Source organism: Vidua macroura, chromosome 9 (genome assembly GCF_024509145.1).
Source record: "Vidua macroura isolate BioBank_ID:100142 chromosome 9, ASM2450914v1, whole genome shotgun sequence".
NCBI lineage: Eukaryota > Metazoa > Chordata > Aves > Passeriformes > Viduidae > Vidua > Vidua macroura.
The window spans coordinates 32,952,457-32,973,322 of record NC_071579.1 but is presented as its reverse complement, the minus strand read 5'-3'; the positions used below and the strand labels follow the sequence as shown (position 1 = coordinate 32,973,322).

At 38.7% G+C, this 20,866-nt stretch overlaps 1 protein-coding gene across 4 annotated transcripts in view; it reads left to right on the top strand.

Annotated features, from left to right (window-relative positions):
- SLC44A5 (solute carrier family 44 member 5) overlaps nt 1-20,866 on the top strand; it is a 61,630-nt gene that overhangs the window by 28,154 nt on the left and 12,610 nt on the right. For all 4 annotated transcript variants that reach the window (XM_053985012.1, XM_053985011.1, XM_053985010.1 and 1 more), the window contains 10 exons: nt 1,215-1,288; nt 3,163-3,247; nt 7,154-7,238; nt 9,907-10,035; nt 10,816-10,876; nt 12,506-12,629; nt 13,516-13,599; nt 16,114-16,226; nt 16,652-16,783; nt 19,531-19,630. In XM_053985012.1, the coding sequence (XP_053840987.1) occupies nt 1,215-1,288; nt 3,163-3,247; nt 7,154-7,238; nt 9,907-10,035; nt 10,816-10,876; nt 12,506-12,629; nt 13,516-13,599; nt 16,114-16,226; nt 16,652-16,783; nt 19,531-19,630 (987 nt within the window). The remainder of the gene's footprint in view (nt 1-1,214; nt 1,289-3,162; nt 3,248-7,153; nt 7,239-9,906; nt 10,036-10,815; nt 10,877-12,505; nt 12,630-13,515; nt 13,600-16,113; nt 16,227-16,651; nt 16,784-19,530; nt 19,631-20,866) is intronic.

The window sequence follows — 20,866 nt, the reverse complement described above, 5'->3', positions numbered from 1 at the left end:
TAGTGTTCGCCGTCTAACGTGTAGTGATTCTGATACACCTCTTTGTGACAGAGCCTCCTACCAGAACAATCTGGCTTGACTTCACTTAGTTTTATGAAATGCAGATGAAAACATGTTACCACTTAGAAGGTTCATTAGTTTACAAGCAGAGTGAAATTGCTCAGAAAGCATCTAAGGAAATCATAGAATCATTAAGGTTGAAAAATACCTCCAAGATCATCAAGTCCAACTTTTAATAATGGGCAATTTTTTAGTGTTTTTCCAGATGTAGAGAGCTAAGTTCTAAACCAGCATTTGCTGCTCTTACTGAGAAGAACAAATTAGAGAATCATGAGTTATTTCAGTTTTACCTTTCTCAGGAGAAAATTTATGACAGAGAAGAACACTGCAGACTTGTCATACTACATCATTTGAACACACACACATCCTTGTCTATGCAAGATGTGGTTCTTCCGTTCTGAAAGCTAATAATTTTAGAAATAAATAGAAATACTTGTTTAGGGAGTTCATCCTAATTTGTGAAGTATCTTTATGATATTGCCAGTGTATCAAGCCAAGCTTGAATGGTGTCAGAACTGCTTCTGAGTGGAGGCTGGGAAAATTGTTTTAGCATTTTGAGTAGTTGTCCTATCTTAGGTTACTGTCATATTGACCCTGGATCCTGTACCACCTTGGCCTCACCAAAAGTTTATTTCAGTGAGATGATAAAGCTGTTCTCCTCTATAAAAGTGTCCACACTTGGAAACACACTTCAAGTTCTCCAGCTCTTTAAAAAATCTGCTCCCTTTATCTCTTTTATGTTAAAAATGTTTCTCTGTAAGAGGAAACATAGATTGGAAAACAAAAGAATGGCAGATGCTAAAAATGAATTCTGAGGCAGATGTCCTGTAGTATGTCTTGCCACTTATATGATCGCTTGTATGATAAACGATCTCATGGGTTCAGTGTTGTAAGGTATTACTTGTTTCAACAATATTTAAATCTGTTCCTCAATATGTTCCATTGTCTACAGTGAAAAAAGCATACACATTTATTTGCTGGTCTTGCTGCAAAAACAGGACTGTACACCTCAAACATGAGTTTGTGACTAAAACTTCTGCAAAGTGCTGGTGCAGATATCTTACTTAGATGTTAAAATACCATATGACAATCAGTGGTTTTGAAGGGTCATATTAAACACCTTATTTTTAAAAAGTGTTTCTTCTTGCCCCTAGGCACTGCACAGACATTATTTGCTGTGTGATCTTCATAGTTGTCATTCTGGGTTACATTGCATTAGGAGTTGTGGGTAAGTAAATAGAGGTATAGTAATGCCTTTTCATATAGAGGGGAAGCAGCTTTGTGAATGTTAGAATTTTAGACTGAAATGTCCTTTTTGCTCATATTAGTGCAAAGCTTTCCAATCAGTAAGTAATGCCTTTCATAGAAGCAAATAATTAATTAACATTCGGTATCTGTTGTAATTCACAGAATCACAGACTGGGTAAGGCTGGAAGTGACCGCAGTGGGTCATCTGGTCCAACATCCTTGCTCAGAAGGGTCATCTCAGATCATATGGCACAGGATTGTGTCCAGATGGTTCTGGAATATCCCCTGTGAAGGAGACTCCACACCCTGTCTGGGCAATCTGTTCAGGTGCACAATCACTGCACAGGGAAGAAATTCTTCCTCGTGTTCAGGTGGAACTTCCTGGGCTCAGTCCCTGCCCATTGCTCTGATGCCATTGCTGGGCTCTGGAGCAGAGCCTGGTTCATGCTCTGCCCCCTCCCTGACAGACAGATGCTGACAGACAGGGCTGAGGACCCCTCTCAGCTGGAGCTCCTCTCCAGGCTGAACATCCTCAGTTCCCTCAGCCTTTCCTGGGCACAGAGATGCTCCAGGTCCTTGATCAGCTCCACAGCCTCCGCTGACCCTGCTCCAAGAGCTCCATGTTCCTCTTGTCCTGGTGAGCCCAGAGTGGGACACAGCACTCCAGAGGTGCCTCACAGGACTAAGAAGAGGGGCAGGATCCCTCCCTGACCTGCTGGAAATGCTCTTCCTGAATCACCCCAGGATCCCATCGGCCTCTTGGCCCTGAGGATAAACTGCTGGCTCAGGGAAAGCTTGTTGTCCCCCAGGGCCCCAAGGTCTTTCTCTGAAGAGCTGCTTTTCTGCAGGTAATTAGGGAGAAGTTCAAAGCCATGTGTTTACTGATTAAAAAAAACCCTCAGAATTAAGTGTGTTCAAAAAAATGGCACAGTTTGATAAGTTCGTGATCATAAAGTAAATGTGATGGAAAATTTCAGGCAGCAGAAGTTAGAGAAAAACAATTTGAGTTGAGAGCAGCCCTGAGGAGAAGGAATTGGCAACATGGATTGATGAGGTTTGGGCATGAGCCAGCCATGTACACTTGCAGCCCAGAAAGCCAAATGTATCCTGGGCTGTGTTGAAAGAAGTGTGGTCAGCAGGTCAAAGGAGGGGATTCTGCCGCTCTGCTCTGCACTTGTCAGACCCCATCTGCACTCCTGCATCCAGCTCTGTGGCCCCCAGCACAGGAAGGACATTGACATTTTGGAGCGAGTCCAGAGAAGTGCGGCTCTGCCTGAACCCAAACCTGGGATGCAACAGAGAAGTGCTCTGAAGACTGGAGCACCTCTGCTATGGAGGCAGGCTGACAAGTTGGGGTTGCTCAGTGTGGAGAAGGGAAGGCTCCGAGAGACTTTAGAGCTCCTTCCAGTGCCTAAATGGTCTCCAAGAGAGATGGAGAGGGACTTTGCACAAGGACAGGAGTGACGGGACATGGGGAAATGGCTTCTAAACTGACAGAGGGCAGAGATAGGTTAGAGATAAGGAAGAAATTTTTTCCTGTGAGGGTGGTGAGGCCCTGGCCCTGGTTGCCCAGAGAAGCTGTGGCTGCCCCATCCCTGGAAGTGTTCAAGGTCGGGCTGGAAGGGACTTGGAGCATTGGATTGCTTTCTTACAGTTTAATCCATATCTTAGTACAACTAACTGTGCTTTGCAATTTAGTATTTCATTAGGAAATCTACTAATCAGTACTCTTCAGTGTTGATCTACAAAGTATAAAATGGTACTTTAGAAGTTATACATTTTCATGCTAGCTGATTTTAATCGTTAACTGTGAACACTTGACTAATATCTTAAGTAGTATTGTGTATTTTGCAGCTTGGGTGCACGGGGACCCCAGGAAAGTGATTTATCCAACTGACAGCTATGGGCAGTTCTGTGGTCAGAGAGATACCCTCAATGAGTGAGTACTAAATCCATTCACGTACCTTTTTTACTCATGCACTGTGAATAAGACTTGAGGTTTCAAATCTCTGTCTAAGAGACGGTAACACTCTTACTGTATTTATTCCAAATAAAGTTCAGAAATGTATTAGTTCCCCAGTTCAAATCTAGATCCGAATTATTACTGTAATGCACTTGTTTGTGTCATTTAGAGAATATTTTTCGTAAGGTATCAATATAACTTAAAGATTGTGTCAGCAGTTGCATAGAGAGTGACTAGCTGGCACATCTTCTAGCTGCCAAAGTTTGGGTAATTCATAACCTGTTGAGTAATTCTTCATCCACCTTGGGATAAGAGAAGTCTTAAGGCATTGTAGCCTGGTCTATAGTTTTTCTCAACATGCACCAAATAACAGAAAAGTCTGTAGTGAAAGGCTCTTGGTTTTTTTTCCTGTGCCAGAAGAGAGGAGAGTGAGTAGTCCGGGAGACTGGCAGTTGTAACCACATCCTCTTTGCATAAAAAGGAGGTAAATAGAGCCAAATGGCTCTATTTACTTGTCTCTGGTTTTCAGTCATTTTAGATTTTGAATTGTAAGAGTTAAATTAGTTAGTTGATACCAACAGAGTACTTACACATGAAAATAGTCGCTCAGGGAAGAAAGATGTCGCATCTATGTTTTCTTTTTCACTCACCGTCTTCCTTTCGAAAGGTAAGTTTTAGGCATGCTTTATGCCTTTGTCACTGTCAAGAATGTGGATGCTATGATAGTGTTTGATAACAACTCTTTGCTGTTTCTTTTTTTCTCCATTTAGTTTTCTGTGGAAAAAAAAATGAGGAAGCCACTGTCCAAAGGGCAGTTCAGAAGGGGAGGAGCAGGAAATAAGAGACTGGAACAGAAGTAGAGCTAGGGCTATATATCCTCCCAAGTTTTTTTTTACAGGGGAAACAGGCTAGTGAAAGAAAACCTGTTCCTCCCTCAGACTATTCTTCACAGCAATTGTTGGAGAGTCAAACTTCCTGAAGAGGAAAAACAAGGAGGAGAAAGTTGTAGTGATGTGTGCGTTTCCCTCACTGCACCACTTCTCTGCTCCCCGCCTCGCTGTCAATTTGTCCTTGCCCCCTCTGTTGCCAGTAGGAAGTAGTGGACAAATGACTATGGGAGTCTCAGACACACAGCTTCAGTATCCTGTATGATGTGGAGTCACATGTTTCTCTCTGATTCTTACCATTCACTCCTATTCCATTTTATTTTTCTTACTTGAGTCTTTCCTTTAGTTATTTCTTAAACTGTGGCTTTCAGTTTGTATTTACAAATGACCCTCCCAATATAGGATTGCTGGAAAATAATACAGCTGCTGAGACTGCATTTTGGCATTTATTTGGTACATTGAGGAGATTCTTATAAAAATATAAATCAGAAGACACATAATACAACGTACTAGAAAAGCAAGAGTGTTTATGGCAGAAGGCCAGGATACCCCTCTGAAAGAGTCCCTCTAGTCCCTGGAGTGGGGCTGAGGATGTGCTTGTGAGGCAGTTGTCAATACCATTGTTTTTCAGATTCTCTGAAAGTAAGCAGTGTGAAAGACTAACCCAGAGCTGTGGTGTTCTGAAGTCCCCAAGGGTTTAGTCTGAGACATTTTTCTTGGAAAGTAATCACAGTCTTCATGTTTTGAATCTTGTCCTTGTAACAAGTATTTTCAGCAATCTCACTGAGGAGTAGAAAAGGCATGTTAGAAACAAAGCCAACACTCACAGCTTGTGCAAAAACCCATTTGAACTCCAATGAATGCCGTGCAGTCAAATAAATTCTTTTTGTATCATCATGAAAGTCTCTGTTATACCTCTTAATGTCTTTTTTTAATCTGTCCATTAGTTGATGTGTAATCTCTGAATTTGTTTTGCATTCTACAGAGCATAATGTACTAATGGAATACAACACAGTTTCATTATACAGAATACAGACCTAATTCTCAGTGGGTGTTTTCATGTGTTACGTATATATTTAAAATTTCTTTTCTGTTGTCAATACCAGGAAGTGGGCTAAGAATAAAAAATGAATTCATTAGTGGTTTTGAGCAGCTCACAGATCATAAATACCATCAAGAAACTGTTGAAGAATGATGACATTTCAGTCCAAAATGGTATTCTACTAATTTAAAGAAAGAGTAACTAATGGTGGTGAATTAGTTTTGCCAGGATGCATCTTTTCTTAAACAGTGCGTAGTAGAATATACCTCAATGAAAAAAAAGTTAACCTTGTAAAAAATGTTAGACAGTTGAGTTAATCCCAGTCTTAAATGGAGTTTGAATGTGCAGTGGTGCTATATAATGGCCTTGATGGCATAGCCCTATTCAGCAATTGGTGGGAGTCACATGCTGGTGGGAGAACAGAGGATATGTTCCAGACTGGGGGATACAATGAGATGTAGAAGCAGGACAGATAGAAGAGGGGCAGCCTTGTTAGCCCAAGCACCCTTCAATGTTAATACTGCCATCCTGCTCACAAGACAGAGATCCCACTGTGCTGCATTGCCATGGTGAAGGTCCGTGGGGGCTCAAATACTGCTTTGTGGAGTCTCTTGCACATCACAGAAGCATGGAATAACCTGAGTTGGAAGGGACTTTAAAGCTCATCTCATTCCAACCCTCAATCCATGGCCAGGGACACCTTCCACTAGACCAGGTTGCCCTGTTCAGCCTGACCTTGAAGACTTCCAGGGATGGAGCAGCCATAGCTGCTCTGGGCAACTTGTGCAGGGCCTCACCACCCTCACAGCCAAGAATTTCTTTCCAATATTCCATATGAACCTACTCTCTGTCAGTGGGAAGCATTCCCTGTTGTCCTATCTCTCAAGGCCCTTGTAATTAGCAACTCTATATTTTTTGTAGACTCCCTTCAGGTTAAAGATTTTGTAGGCTCCCTTCAGGGAAAGCCACAGTTAGGACACCCCTGAAGTCTTCTCTTCTCCAGACTGAACAATCCCAATTCTCTCAGCCATTCCTCATGGGAGAGGTGCTCCATCTCTCTGATCAACTTGGTAGCCCTTGGTAGCCCCATAGTCCACAGTGGGGCATATGCACCATTTCTTGGGGTGCATATGCAGGGACACGGCATAACCCTGACTAGCTGGCTTTGAAGTCTTGTTTAAAAAGGGCAGGTCTACTGCCGTATTCTCTTCACTAGAGCTATCTGATAGTTTTCTGACATAGTGAAAACTAATAGCACGTGTTGCTGTCTTCAAAATCCAAGTCTTAAAATCAAGAGACCTTGGGGTCCTAAGTTTCCAACAAATCCAGACTTAAGTGACAGCTGCCAGAAAGCTCCAAATTCCAGTAAATGTCAAATATATGGGATGGACAGACTGACCCTTATTTATATCAAGGGGAATCTTGTCAGTGTTATTAGTAAATGCTATTATATTCTGTTTTCTGGACAACTGCTTTTGGTTTCCAACCATAAAAAGCTTCAGATTGATTTTGGTGCCACCTTCTGATCAACAAAAACTAGGCAGCTTTTACAGTGAAGCATTTGCTGGTGGTGAGTTTGCATGCACTTCATACACAGGATGTTGGTGGCACAGAGACTATGATATTTTTGCAGGGTTATTTTACAAACCTCACCCTCTCGAGGCAGGACTACAGCTACATGGATTGTTTCAGCTTAAAATCATGCTGCAGAGAAAAGCTTGTCAAAATTATCATTCTTTAGAGAAAATACTTCTGGTTTCATAGATGTCTTGATGTGGAACATTCAAGGTCTGTTTGGGATATTTTTTTGTCTTGTGTTTGCAGTATGGATGTTCACAGTAATAGTAATAATAGTAATAATTTAAATATCAATGTGTGCTACAAATTTTGGAATGGTAGAATGTATAAGCACCTATATTTATGATGATAGTTATCTTATATCCATTTCCACAGGAACAAGACCATTTTGTTTTACTTCAATATTCTGAAATGTGCCAGCCCCGTAGTGTTAATAAACCTACAGTGCCCTACAACACAGGTGAGTGAAAATGTAGAGATAAAATATTTTCCCTGCATCTTAGTCATGATGATTAAAAATGATACATGTTTGGATTTAGAAATTATTATTCATTCACTTTAAAATACAACATGGTTGTTCTATAAATGACTTGTAGCAAGCACACTCTCTGTAGTGTATGACAGTTGGAAAAAATGAAATGGAAATGGACGAGATTGTATATTTTGGATAAGAGTAGACAAAAAAAGTCCACTGACTTGAATACAACAATTTTTTATTTATGAATTCATCACAGGCAGCTATCCAGTAGTATTCAGTGCATGTAGAAAATATTGATTTAGACCTAAAGTTTTCAAAGCTGGACATGTTCAAGAAAATGTGCATATTGCCAGTGACAGGAGTATCTGGGTGTGATTAGAGCCTATGGCTCTTTGAAAACCAAAGATTTTGAAAGCTTGTTCTTGCCTTATGTCACAATTTTTACTCCGTTTGTTGTGCTGTGGCTCCTCAGGAAGTTGTGAAATAAACCCAGTCACTGCATTTGTTTGGGTTAAGATTAACCTCCTGATCTTTCTTACAAGACAATTTTCCTGAGCATAAATCATGGAAATCTCCAACAAGAAAGAGCAAGAACCCTCTTAACATTGACTAATTGCTGTCAGAATGAAAACTTGCTCCATCAGCTGCAGATTTGCTTCAGGAATCCCCATCTGTCCACAGGCAGACATTGACTCTGTTACCCTGCAGTCTTTAGACTCTTTTGCTAGAACAGTTCAGTCTGTTCCGAAATATGAAGTCATTGTGTGGGATTTGACTGGTGCTGTGGTCAAGTTGGCAATGGCCATGAATCAAATAGGGTGAAATAGTTGTTGAAGGAAAGTTTTTGGGAGCAGAGTAGTTATTTCATTTTCAAATATGCAACAACTCCAAAACTAAGAATGCTGTTTTTTGAATGCTGTTTGTTACTGCGGATGATTAAATTACTGGTCTTTTTGAAAAATGAGAAGAAAGTTTTTTTTTTTATCATTCCTCTTTTGAACTGCAAACAGGGTCCTTCATTCCTGACCTGTACATATAAATGGCAGGAGAAAGAACCCCCAAGAACTAACATGAGCAGAGCTTCAGTTCTTGACTAAGACAGGATTTGAAAGCTGTTATTACAGTCCATTGGATCCATAGACAGCACATTTCACTGCCTGTTTCATAGAAAGCAAACAGTTTATAATAAAGTGTGTACCTGTTAGTCCCCTGTTGCCCCAGCAAGGACAAAACTTTTCTTTCTTTCTTTCTTTCTTTCTTTCTTTCTTTCTTTCTTTCTTTCTTTCTTTCTTTCTTTCTTTCTTTCTTTCTTTTCTTTCTTTTCTTTCTTTTCTTTCTTTTCTTTCTTTTCTTTCTTTTCTTTCTTTTCTTTCTTTTCTTTCTTTTCTTTCTTCTCTCTCTCTCTTTCTCCCTTTCTCCTTTTCTCCCTTCCGCCACTTACTTCCTTCCTTCTGCAACTTCATTCCGCCACTTCCTTCCTTCTGCAACTTCCTTCCTTCCTTCCGCAACTTCCTTCCTTTTTCCCTTCCCTTCCTTCGCCTGTGAGTAGTCTGTAGGACTGAAATACTCATATAGAAAGACCCTATTGCAGTATCTGCTGCGTTCTAAGGATTAGTACAAGGCCTCTTCCCAAAACTCTTTTCATTGCATTATTTATGATGGAATGCCCTTGACATGAAAGACAGTTTTTGTGCATGATGTTTCTCTGGTACTTGGACAGCAGAGCTTTGCAAAGGGTGTTTAGATAGCACAGCTTTGCAAACAAACTGCCTTCTAGAAAAGGCTGAACTTGCTATAAAGATGGAATTCAAACTACCTCACTGTCTTAACGCTGAGGAGTCAGAATGTCTGTCCTTAGTGATTCCAGGGACCAGCAGAACCTTCAGAGTCTGTTTATGGGGCAGCCACTTCCCCGTATCTTAAATCTAAATCACAACTTCTCAATGGATGCTTTCAATAAACCCTAGTCCTCACCCGATTTCTCATATAAATCCAGCTTATAACGGCTGTACCTTGAGTCATGTGGGCATCATTCTTGACATAGGCATCCCCTGGATTTGTAACTCTATTCTTAGTCTACAGTTAAAAGTCACTTTTGAGTGATTTACACCTAACTTGACAATATTTGTAGAGATGTAATCGACTGAAGAGGTTGTGTAGAAGGATGGAACAACAGTACCTGAGACTTTGGATTTTAGTGAAACTTTCTTTAAATAAAGTTCTCCTTATACAGGTAGTAGAAAGAAATTGCATATATCCTGTGGAAGTAACTGTCACACTACCTTGCTCATATATACTGCTGCTGATAGATGTAGAGGAGGACCTGAGCGGTTTTCTCTTGCCACCCAAAAAAATACTCTTTTCAAAAGACTGAAAGCTCTTCTTGCCTATCAGAATGTGTAGTACCTAAGAAGATACAGAGAGGGGCTTGATATGCCAGATATGAGGAAAGCACACTTTGAAAGTGTTTTCTATCAAAGAATTCTAGAAGTATTCATTTAGGGAAACAAAAGGACAACATATCTTTTCTGAATCCTGCAGTAAACATTAGTGAAGGCAGTGGCATTTTTATTGCTGTTTCATTACACCGACTTTCCTTACTCTTCCCCACCCAGAGTGTGTCTTTACTGACTTTTTTCTTTTCTTGCAGCTTTGTGTCTCAAAGTGCCCAGACAGGTTTGCAACCTACATTGATGTTCAGGCTTCCTACAGATATAGACCAGATCAGTGGAATTACTTCAGACAATTCTGCAAACCTGGTTTTAACAATCCTCGCAAGGTGTGTATGTATCTGTAGATGATAAAGTACTTTTTTTCTTCAAGCAGTATTTAATATGCATGATTTTACTGAGCTGCATCAAAGATTTTAATTATTCTGATTTCAGCATATAAGGAGATGTCCCATTTATGTGATTTGAAAGTTGTTTAATCCAGGCTGAAGGTCTTGAATGCACACTAAACCGCCACTCTTCAAATGATTGCTGTTAGCTTAAAAGACTACCTGCAGCTACTCATATAGTTGCAGTACTGTGACAAGCAGTGTCCTTTAGGACTTAAGTACTGCACAGCAGTAGAGTGGAGTGTCTCAAATCAATTCTTAAGGCTCCTAAGTCATCTATAGCTACTTGGAAAGTTAGCTGAGAAAATTAATCTATCCTTCATGTAACTGATTTTGCACTCAAATGTACTGCATTACTTCTCCCATCTTTAAAACATCTTGCAACTCAGCTGTATTGATTGGGTTAAATTCTTACTTTTCTTTAAGAGAAAAGGCGAAGGGTAGGCAAGGAACAATTGTCCAGTCAGTTCTGGCTTAGATGCTGATCCAAAGGTCTTTTCTTTTATGCCACAAGAAAATAAAAGAATAGTCTTTTTCCAAATCACAATGACAGTTTGGATTCTCACTTAGATATACATGTATCTTGCAGCTCCACCAGTGAAATCTGGGGAGGAGGCTACAAAGCCCAGTTTGGAGCATTCCCTCAGACTGGGTGAAAAACAGCAACACTTGTTACACTGTTATACCATTATTCAGCATTTCTATTTTTCCCCTTTTTAGTCTGTTGCTCAAGTCCTACGTGATGAAGATTGTCCTTCGATGATCATTCCAAGCAGGCCTTGTGAGTGGTTCTACTTCTTATACACATCTTAGTAGATTGTGACCATTCATATTAAAGCACAACTCCAGTCCAAAATGTGTTTTGCAGCATCATCACTAGGAGCTGTTTGTTATCTGACATTCACATCCATTCAGTTTTAAAGTGTAAATCAATTCAATTTAAAAATACAAATATTTATTGATATTTTTTCTAACAGTCATCCAGGAATATTCAGCATGTGATCAGGTCAAGCTGAGCTCTTTCTTGCTCTTGAATCATCACTGATAGCAAAAGCTCTTCAACTGAAATTGTGCCTTCCAAAACAAGAGGGAACGATGCCATTGGCATAAAGAAAATTCTACTAATGTTGGAAGGATCATAGGGCCAGGTGTTGAAGTTCAAATGATACTTCAGCCCAGTTACAATGCACCTCTCTTTTCAGTGCAATGCTGGTTATGCAGGACATACGGAGGAATTCAGGGGCAAAAACTATGGTCATCAGGTGTTTCTGAGTAGATAACCAACTGATCATCAGAGCTCATCTCAGCTGCTCATCTCAACTGCTATGTGTAGGATTGACCCAGAATCTTACGGAATAAGAAATTGCTGTTTATTTTTGCCATACTTTAAAGTAGGGATCATGTAAACCAGGAGCAGGTCATTAAAAGGAGAAGATATGGATTAAATTTTTAAAACATAATTTGAATTTATATGAAAACTGAAGTACTGACCCAAAAGACATAAAATAATTTGCAATGAAGCTCTTATATTGTTTTAGACTACATCAACGGGCAAAGATTACAGGGGGAGAAAAAGATATGTTAAGATATGTTGCTTAATCATTTAGTCAGAGTAATTGCTGGGGGAGATACATCAGACTGAATATTGAGCCCTTGCATCAGCATTTGTTGGAGTCTGGTAAGGAAAACACTAAATGGTTATGAGAAGTACACCTCTGAAGGACTCACATGCTCTTCTCTTTGGAATGAAACCAAGGATGTTTTGCAGCAAAGAACTGGGCAGAGTAAATGAGTATGCAGACGTCTCCTTTTCTCACTTTTTTATAATCTCCTCTCCCCTCTCTCTAACCAGTTGTTTCTGTCTTTTTTCCATTGCTTAATCTCCAAGAATATCTAGTGATAGTGGCTGGTACTGGAGCTCATCTGACATATAAGGAAAATGACACTTGTTGTTATATATTGTTTTGGGGCTAATATGATTCATGACCAGTAAAGTTGAATCTGTCCCTGGGGGCTGGTCTGATTATTACCATAAAACGGCATATTTGAGAAGCTGCAGTTTTTATAAGCTGCCCAGATACTGACAGAGAGTAAGTTCCTCATTTATTACAAATTCTTAAACTCCTACATATAGTACTGTTGTTATTTGGTAGGACCTAGAATCTCCAGTTGAAATCTATGATCCCACCCTGCCTGAGCTTAGACAAAAAGCCTCAGAGCATAAAAATCATAATCTTGAATGCAATGGCTCTTCCAAGATTTGTCAAAGTCAACATATTGCTAGATAATCAGTTGAAATACAGTGGACTGTGAATCTGAAATTATTTAAATATCTTGCAAAACAAACATGATAAAAGCAGAGCTTGACATGAAATGTAATATGCAGGCTTTGTTTTGATATTTTGAATAGTTCTGAAGAGATGCTTCCCAGACTTCTCTACGAAGAATGGTGTATTGACTGTGGCAAATCAGACTACATTCAAAGATGGAAGAGGGAAAACAAGAAATGTAACTGATCTCAGGGAAGCTGCAAAGTAGGTTTTACCCTTTTTTCAGTGTTTGTTGGATTCTGAGATTTCACAATAATTTAGTAATGGAAAAAAATCAGAATCTGTTGTAGCAAATGACTGAGGGTACCTAAGCAAGACTTGGTAGTAAATGGTCTCTCTGTGCCTGAGCACTGAGCACTTCCCAAGTTCCATTAAAGAAATCCAACACTGTGGTGTGCAGAAAGGAGCAAAAAGTGCAAAAAGCTTAAGTCTGATGGTCTCAATAGTTTGCTGAAATAATTCTTGTTTTTAGCAAAAATAAGTTTTGCGAGGAAAGTTACATGAGGTTCAAACTGCAATCCTCGTGCTGCAGGACTCTGGCCAGCCAGGAATGGCCTCGGCTATGCTGTTCTGTGATGACCTTCCCACTACCATGGGCTGGCCTAGTACTTTGGGCATCTCACCTCATCTGAGCAGGTGCTCCTGGTAAAAATGTATTGGGCTAGTCTTCAGGAAACAATTATATGGGCAAGCATTCTGCAGGATAGAAAAACAGTTCCACGAAGTTGCTTCACTGGCCTGTTTTCTGGTTCTATGCTATTAGCAGTTCTAGAGTCACTACTGTTTGTCCCTTGGTACATTGCAGATATTGATAGTATACACTTGTCTTGTGACATAATAAGCAATTCTGACAATAAAGCCTTTTAATTAATTTTTTTTCAGGACTTGCAGAGACATTCTTATGCAGATTTTTTCTTTGCTGTAACTGTGATTGATGTTGACTTGGTGACAGAACTGGGGCTGAAAAATTGTAGTATACTCTTATCATTGCCAAAGATATTTCAAATTCTTTCACTGATCATATTTGTTGTTTAAATAAATTCTCTTTTTCTACCTGAAGCAACCGTTTCTTTGATTTTTCTTTTCTTAGTGGCATCAATAATGTCCTGGATGCAAGATCAGTTGGAATGAAAATTTTTGAAGACTATGCCATTTCTTGGTATTGGATTTTAATGTAAGGTGGTTTTTTGGTACTTTTAGTGTTTCCAAACTCATTTTGGAATGTGCAGGAAATTAAAAAAAAATTAGATTGTGTATGTATTTGGTACATATTCTACTTTAAAACTCCAGGAGGAACTGTAATTTCCTTTCATCACACATGATAATAAGGTTGTTATGGTTCTGTGGATGAGGTAAAGATAGTACAGCATACATACATAGAGTGTCAGTTGATCTGGAATAGCTTTTTAATGTCCTGCCAGTCAGAAAATCAGGAGGAGCAGTGTTCTGTTGCAGCACCCATGTGTGTAGCAATTCCAAAACTGAAAAATCTTAATTAAGTGACTTTTAAATCAGTTGCAGTTGCCAAGTGTCACTAGTACATATATAAAACAGATAGTTTCTAAATTTCTACAAGCAATATACAGTTAAACCCATTATAATCCCTAAGTTTAATATAAATTCTTTAATCCAGTGCAGCGGGTAAAGCAACATCAAGAACAAAAATTATTGAACAGTATTAACTTGATCTTGCAATTAGTATTAATTAATCACCAATTAATTATAATGCAGCACTGAAACAAGAGAAGTAGCTACTTTGCTGAAGCAAATATGTAAGTATTTGTGAATTCCTAGCCCATTAATATTGGTTTTGATGGACCAGTGTGTTGATCTATTTAAACAGGAACAGTAGTCGTCGCCAGGTGAGAACCTTTAACATGCACATATTAAGCATACATTAGTCAATCCTGAATGCAAATCCATGGCATTTAATACATACTTTAGATAATAATGTGGAGATTTAGTCAGTTCAGAAACACAAGTTGTCAGCTTTTAAAGGTGTTCAGTCACTGGTGGAAAGACAGCTTTCTCGTAGTCTGATACTCAAAATATTTAGTAGCAGGAAACTCACAGATATTCAGCAAGCTTGGGTCTCTCTATCTCTTATTGAAATCATGCTTGTGGTACAGATTCTTTCAAAGAAGATACTGTTGAACACACTGGACAGAGAGCTGACCATTCTGTTCTAAAGAACAGAAATTTTAACTATTGAAGCAAGGTTCCACATTTCAGCTATGGTATTTTTTTGTAAGGAAGTCTTCACACTTTTCACCAAATGATAGCATAGATCAAATGATTTCTGGACAAATATATTTAAGTGTCAGAGTTTGGGTGAAGTTTTTGACAGTGAAGGCTTGACACTGAAGGGAGGCTGGATTAAAATTTAAATATGGAATTGCTGTAGTCTTTTTAGCATACCCCAGAAGAACTACTGCTTCAAGCCTCAGTATAAGGGAACTAGTCTGTTGAAGACAGTTGCTACTGTGTACTCAGTTTTGGTGTTACTAGGACTCATGTATAACTAAAGATAACTTTAGATAAAGGTAATTTACTGCTTTCAAGATGGAGCTCCAAAACTACAACTTTTCTTGAGGAATACATTCCAAATTTCAGTAAATCATTCAGAAAGGGAAAGTACATCAGGCTAGGAAGCCATTAAATAGGTAGGACTTAAGGCAAACTTACGAAGGTTTAACTAAATGAGCTGATGTGATTTTGTTATGATCAGGCTGCCCCATTATTTAGCTTTGGTTATTGGCTAAATACGCTGGAAACATTCAGAAGGCAAGTTACTGAACACAGGCAAAAAGGGGGTTTAAATTTTTTGAGTCTGTACTAATACAAAATTTGCATGTAACACCTACTAAAAATAATGAAACATGAAATGTTCTTTGAAGTACCTGAAGTGGATATTTGTTTGATGGGATTAATATTCATATTGCTTTCTTCATAATTGTTTAGAAAGCCTTGCGGAGTGAAAAAGCATTTTGCAATATTTTTTTCCTTTCTGACTTGCTTTCTAGGAGTGAAATGAAAACAAACATTACATGACATTACATTATTGTCTTGATGAAGAGAAGGCACTGTAGATGTCTTTCCTAGGGACTCCATAGAAAGGCTCTTAACAGTTTCTTTCTATGCATCATAGTGCCCTGATCATTTCCTCTTCTGATTAGTAGAAGCAGTGATGAGTAGAAATTATGTCCTCCTAACTTCCTGATGGTTTTCCTCCTAAATTTAATTCTTTTTTTTTTCCTAGGAAGCTCCTAGAATGTTGTTTACTAACATTGTTTCTTTGCAAGCAGGGATTTTCTATGGAGGACATAAACCAGCAACTTCCCCACACATAGGTATTCCTCCAGTTTAACTTTCTGTACCGTAGATTAGACTGTGGCCTGAAAAAGGTGGTGAGTTTATCAGCTGGTGTACGTGATAAAAAAGGCATTATATTAATCCCATTCAACCAGCCTGAGAACATAGTACACATAAACATTTCAGGCTCTGCCCTGTGAGATCATCATATATAAGCTGTTTGTTTGTAATGGCAGATAACAGCCATGAGAGTGTATTTCATAACGAAGATTTCATAATGAGATAAAGCGACCCTTATTTGGAGTAACAGGAATGTAAGAAAGTGAATAGATTCTTACACTCATTTTCCCTGTATTTCTCTTTCTTCATTTTCTAGTGGACTGTTCATTGCAATGTTGCTGAGTCTGCTGTTCCTTGTGTTACTGAGGTTCACAGCTGGTGTTCTCTTCTGGATTTTCATCTTTGGTGTGATTGGAATTATAGGTTATGGTAGGTGTAATTTTCCAGCCTCTGAGACTATTTTTTCTTACTGCTTAAGTCTGGAAAATCAGTAGTTACTTCAATTAAATGGTACAATTGAGTGAATTAATGCCTAGTTTTAGACACAATTAAGTGAGAAGGACATAAATGGCAGCAAAATGCAGTTAAGAATCCAGCTGTGCTAATACTTAACAGCAGATGTAGTAACCTGCATTACCTATGCACAGTATGCTTAGTCTGTAATCGCTTGTACTGATATTTCTTTCCCATATATATAATATCATAATTGGCTAGTCTCACAGTGACGCATTTTTGGGTTTTGCTTACCTGACAGGCTTATACAAAAGCAAAACATTTGGCTTGTAAGATTTTTTTTTTAATTTGTCTTTGCACTCTTCAGACACACTCCTATTTTATTGATTGTTTTTTAAAAGGCATCTGGCATTGTTACTGGGAGTATGATCATCTTAAAGGAATACCTGGATCTGACCTCACTGTTTATGATATTGGATTCCAGACAGACTTCAAAGTGTACCTGCAACTGAGGCAAACATGGTTAGCATTTAGTAAGTGCCCTTTTACATTTGGTATCTGTTAATGGATATTCAGGAAAATCAGTCAGTGTCTTAATACACTTTCTGCCTTGTTAAATCTCCTCCTCTACACATGTTGCTCAGAGAAGAAAGCAGAATTCCCTTTCTCTGTACTGTGTAAAAATATGCTTTTTTTTAAGGAGACTAGTATATTTGTAAGGGGAGATAATGCAATCATACTAGTGATAAGAATGAAAAAATCTTTCGTTATGAGCATTCTACTTCCTGTATGTTCAGTCTTCATCATGGGGAAAGCAGAAGGCAATAATTAAGTTCATCATGATGAAGTTGCATGAGGAAGGGTACTTTTGTCTCTCAGATTATTTTTTCTCCCTCTTTGAGAGCCCCAGAAATGAGATTAATAAGTCATATTAATAGCTACACTGCTTTGTGTCTTAGAATCATAAAATATGCTGAGTTGGAAGAGACCTATGATCAAGTCCAGCTCCTGGCCCTGCACAGGACACTCCATCAATCCCACCTCTGCCTGAGAGTATTGGCCAAATGTTCCTTGAGCTCTGGTAGCCTTGGTGCCATGACTATTCCCTGGGGAGCCTGTTCAGTGCCTGACTCTTGGGGAAGAACCTTTTCCTGATCTCCCACCTAAATCCCCCAACCCAGCTCCAGCTGTTCCCTCAAGTCCTGTCACTGGTCATGAGAATGAAGGGATCGGTACCTGCCCTTCTAGTTGCCCTTGTGAGGATGTTTTAGACCACAGTGAGGTCTCCTGTCAGTTTACACTTATGTCACTGAATTTTCTTGGAGTATGATCTAAGACTGTGGAATGAACCATTTTAAACAAAATCCTACTGGAACAAGACCACCTGCAGCATACACGTTCCCCCCCAAGAAAGGAGGAGCAGAAGAGAGAAGAAACAACTGTCGAATATTACTTGCACTCCTTACTGCCCTGTTGGAAGACACACAGACTTTTAACTGATGATGAATGGGTCATAACCAAAAACACTGCCTCTCCCTATTGGTAGCTAAATTAATAGAAGAGTAGCTTACTGCTTAAATCTCCTATCTCTTCTTTATGTCTTCATTTACTTCTGTGTTGAATCACTGAGCTTATGAGGCATCTTCTATATATATTGTTGAATCAGAGCTTTTTAGTGTGCTATCCCTAGAGAATATTAGGACTTCATTATGCGTTTTTTTCCTGTAACTCTTCAGGCGCTTCCCCTGCCTGATTCTTAGCAGCCAGTGTATAGTTTACCTAGAGTTTGATGTCACTTTCACAAGAGTAAATTGTGGTACTCAGGAATTAAATTGCTTTTCCAAAATCACCCAGCAAAGTAAATAGTTACATATCCTTGAAGACATCATAGTCAGAGTCCTAGTCTAGAACTCATCATGTACTTACATCACTTGCCTTTTTCACAATGTTTTGAACAAGTACATTAATATAACAGAGTCAAATTGGAATGAGACCAACTTTAAAGAAACCTGTTTATATATTCATTCATGGAAGAATGGCATTGAAATGTATTTAACAAAAACTTTGTTCTGGACAAGGTCTGTGGCTCTTAGCACCACAGCAGTCACTTGCCACCTGCAGTTCTGTTGCCAGAGGTAATATTTGGGATTGCAATTCAACATCATCTGTGACTATTGGGTCTGACATTCTGAGACTATGTCTAAGCTGTGGGACCCAAAGCCAAAACTCATCTTCCTTTGCAAACCTTCATATAAGTTATCAGATACTTAAGGGTACTGTCCCTTCTGTCTTCCTGTCCCTCCACAGAATTTCTTGGTTTCATCTGGAGGACACAGGTCCTGCTGCGTACAACAACCTGTCCCCTATTGGGCTGGTTTAAGTGTTGTCTAATGATCTGAAGCACCAAAAATATATGGATATGTCTCATAGTTGGAGGATGTGTGCTTCAGGCATTAAAGACTCGGTCTTCTCTAGGTGAAGTTCCCAGAATTTTCTTACTTTCTACTGCAGAAGTAGGTTTTGAACCAACACAAATAGAAAGCAGACCGATGGAGACTCTACTGAAATCAGAGTTATGATTCAAATATTGCTTATAACTAAGAGCTCTCAGCTCTCTAATATCAGAGCATGATTCCAGCAACACAGCTGGAAGGGGAAAGTAATTTGACCAGGATGGTGCTTAGTGTCTCTCTTTTTTTTTTTTCCTTTTAACTCAAATGAGGTAAAAGGAGCTCATGCCAGGTTAATACTCAAACAAATCTTTTGATTTTAGTACATCAACATTTTAGAACAATGTCGATCAGAAAAATGCACTCTCCATGAAAAACTTGACTCTTAATCTCTTATTTTTTATTATCTAAGTACTACAAATGAGCAACAGTATAGCATGAACAAATGCTTGTATTATGAGCAAAATTCTTGTTTATAGAAAGTACAATTTGTAAAGGATGAGCTGTATCTAAGGCTAGATACTGCAGTCACACTGAATTAAATTTTTACCTTTTTCTGAGAATTATATGTTCCATTTTTCTGTTAAAAATATAAATATCAGGGTCATACACATTCTGACTAACTCGCTGCATATAGAATTTTTCAATGGGACTTAAAAATCTATGAAATGGGATTGAAGTTTGGCAGGTGCAGTTGGAGAAAGAACTGCTCAAGCAGAGAATTTTACAGAGTTCATGAGCATTAGTTCAAATTACAAGGAAAAAATTACAGAAGCAGCATATTGGTTTGGTTCTTGATAAATCTAATTTCTTTATTTGCTTATTTACAGTGATAATACTTTGTGGTGTTGAGGTCATAATCATACTGATGCTGATCTTCCTAAGAAATCGGATTCGGATTGCTATTGCACTGTTGAAGGAAGGTAGTAGGTATGGTTGTCTGATTTTAATATATGTTGAATTTTATTAAATGATCTCTAGAGTACACTCTTCTTGAACTCCATCTTGCACTACCAAGGGCAGAAAATTGGGGTTTAAAATGCAACATTGCATTTGTTGAACGAAACAGGTTCAACAAGGAATTAATAGGATGCATTCAAGGAATATCAGTTACCTTTTGATGAGATTGTGCTTAATACAGTTTTCTGTTTTAAAGTAAGGTATTTCTTATCTTTCTGCTTCTTGCCTTAAGAATACATACACTGTTAATGTTACCACATACCTTTAGTGCAAAGAAGGTGTCTCAGCAGAAAACCTAAGTGTGGTCTAGTGTTCATAGGAGCCTGGGACCTGTAAGTGCCAACTTTTCTCTGTCATTGGATTGTCCCTGGAGTCATATACTAGTAGTAGAGGATTGGTGTTGTTTTGGCTATGGGTTCTATTTAGGATAGACTAGGAGATTCTGCTGGGTCCAATCAAACTTCTGTGTGGACAGGCATAAATCTGCAGAGAGAAAAAGAGATTTCTGTGACCAGACATTGTAAGAGGGTGCAGTCTAAGATGTGTCTTTTTAGCTCTGAGTAAAGAATAAAGTAAAGCAGGATATGAGAGTCTACATAAGCTTTGTTCACAGTGCTTCCAGTTTTACACATTTCGAACACTTAGTGGTATTTTTTTGGTTTTGTTTGGGTTTTTGTGGGGTTTTTTTTGTTGTTTTTGGTTTTTTGGTTTGGTTTTTTTTTGCTGTTGTTGGGGTTTTTTGTTTGTTTGTTTGTTTGTTTGTTTTTTGTTTTGTTTTGGAGTTTGGATTTTTTAAATTGGGAATATTATAAAGGCTAAATGGACTTAAAATGTCAGGCCCTTGGGTTTCATTGCAAATAGGCTATGGTCTCATAGGTCCTGAAAGCAAGCCTGTGTTCTCAGAGCACATAGTGTTAGCTCTGAGTTCATCTATATGCACTTGCTTGTGGTTTCCTGCCATCTTTATTGCCACTGTGGTTCCCAGGAATCACAATTTGGGATTTGTATCATGAGATTAAGAAATTCTGAAGTTCTGCATTTAGCCAGGTATCTGTTTCCTGTCTTATGCCACTGTGTAATTAGAGCATAGCAATTAATTTAGGCAGCACTAAATGATGCTCTTTAATTCCCATTCATTAAAATCCAGGAACACTTTTAACATTCTTCAAAACCTTTGTTCACAACTTTGACAGGTGGAAGGATTTT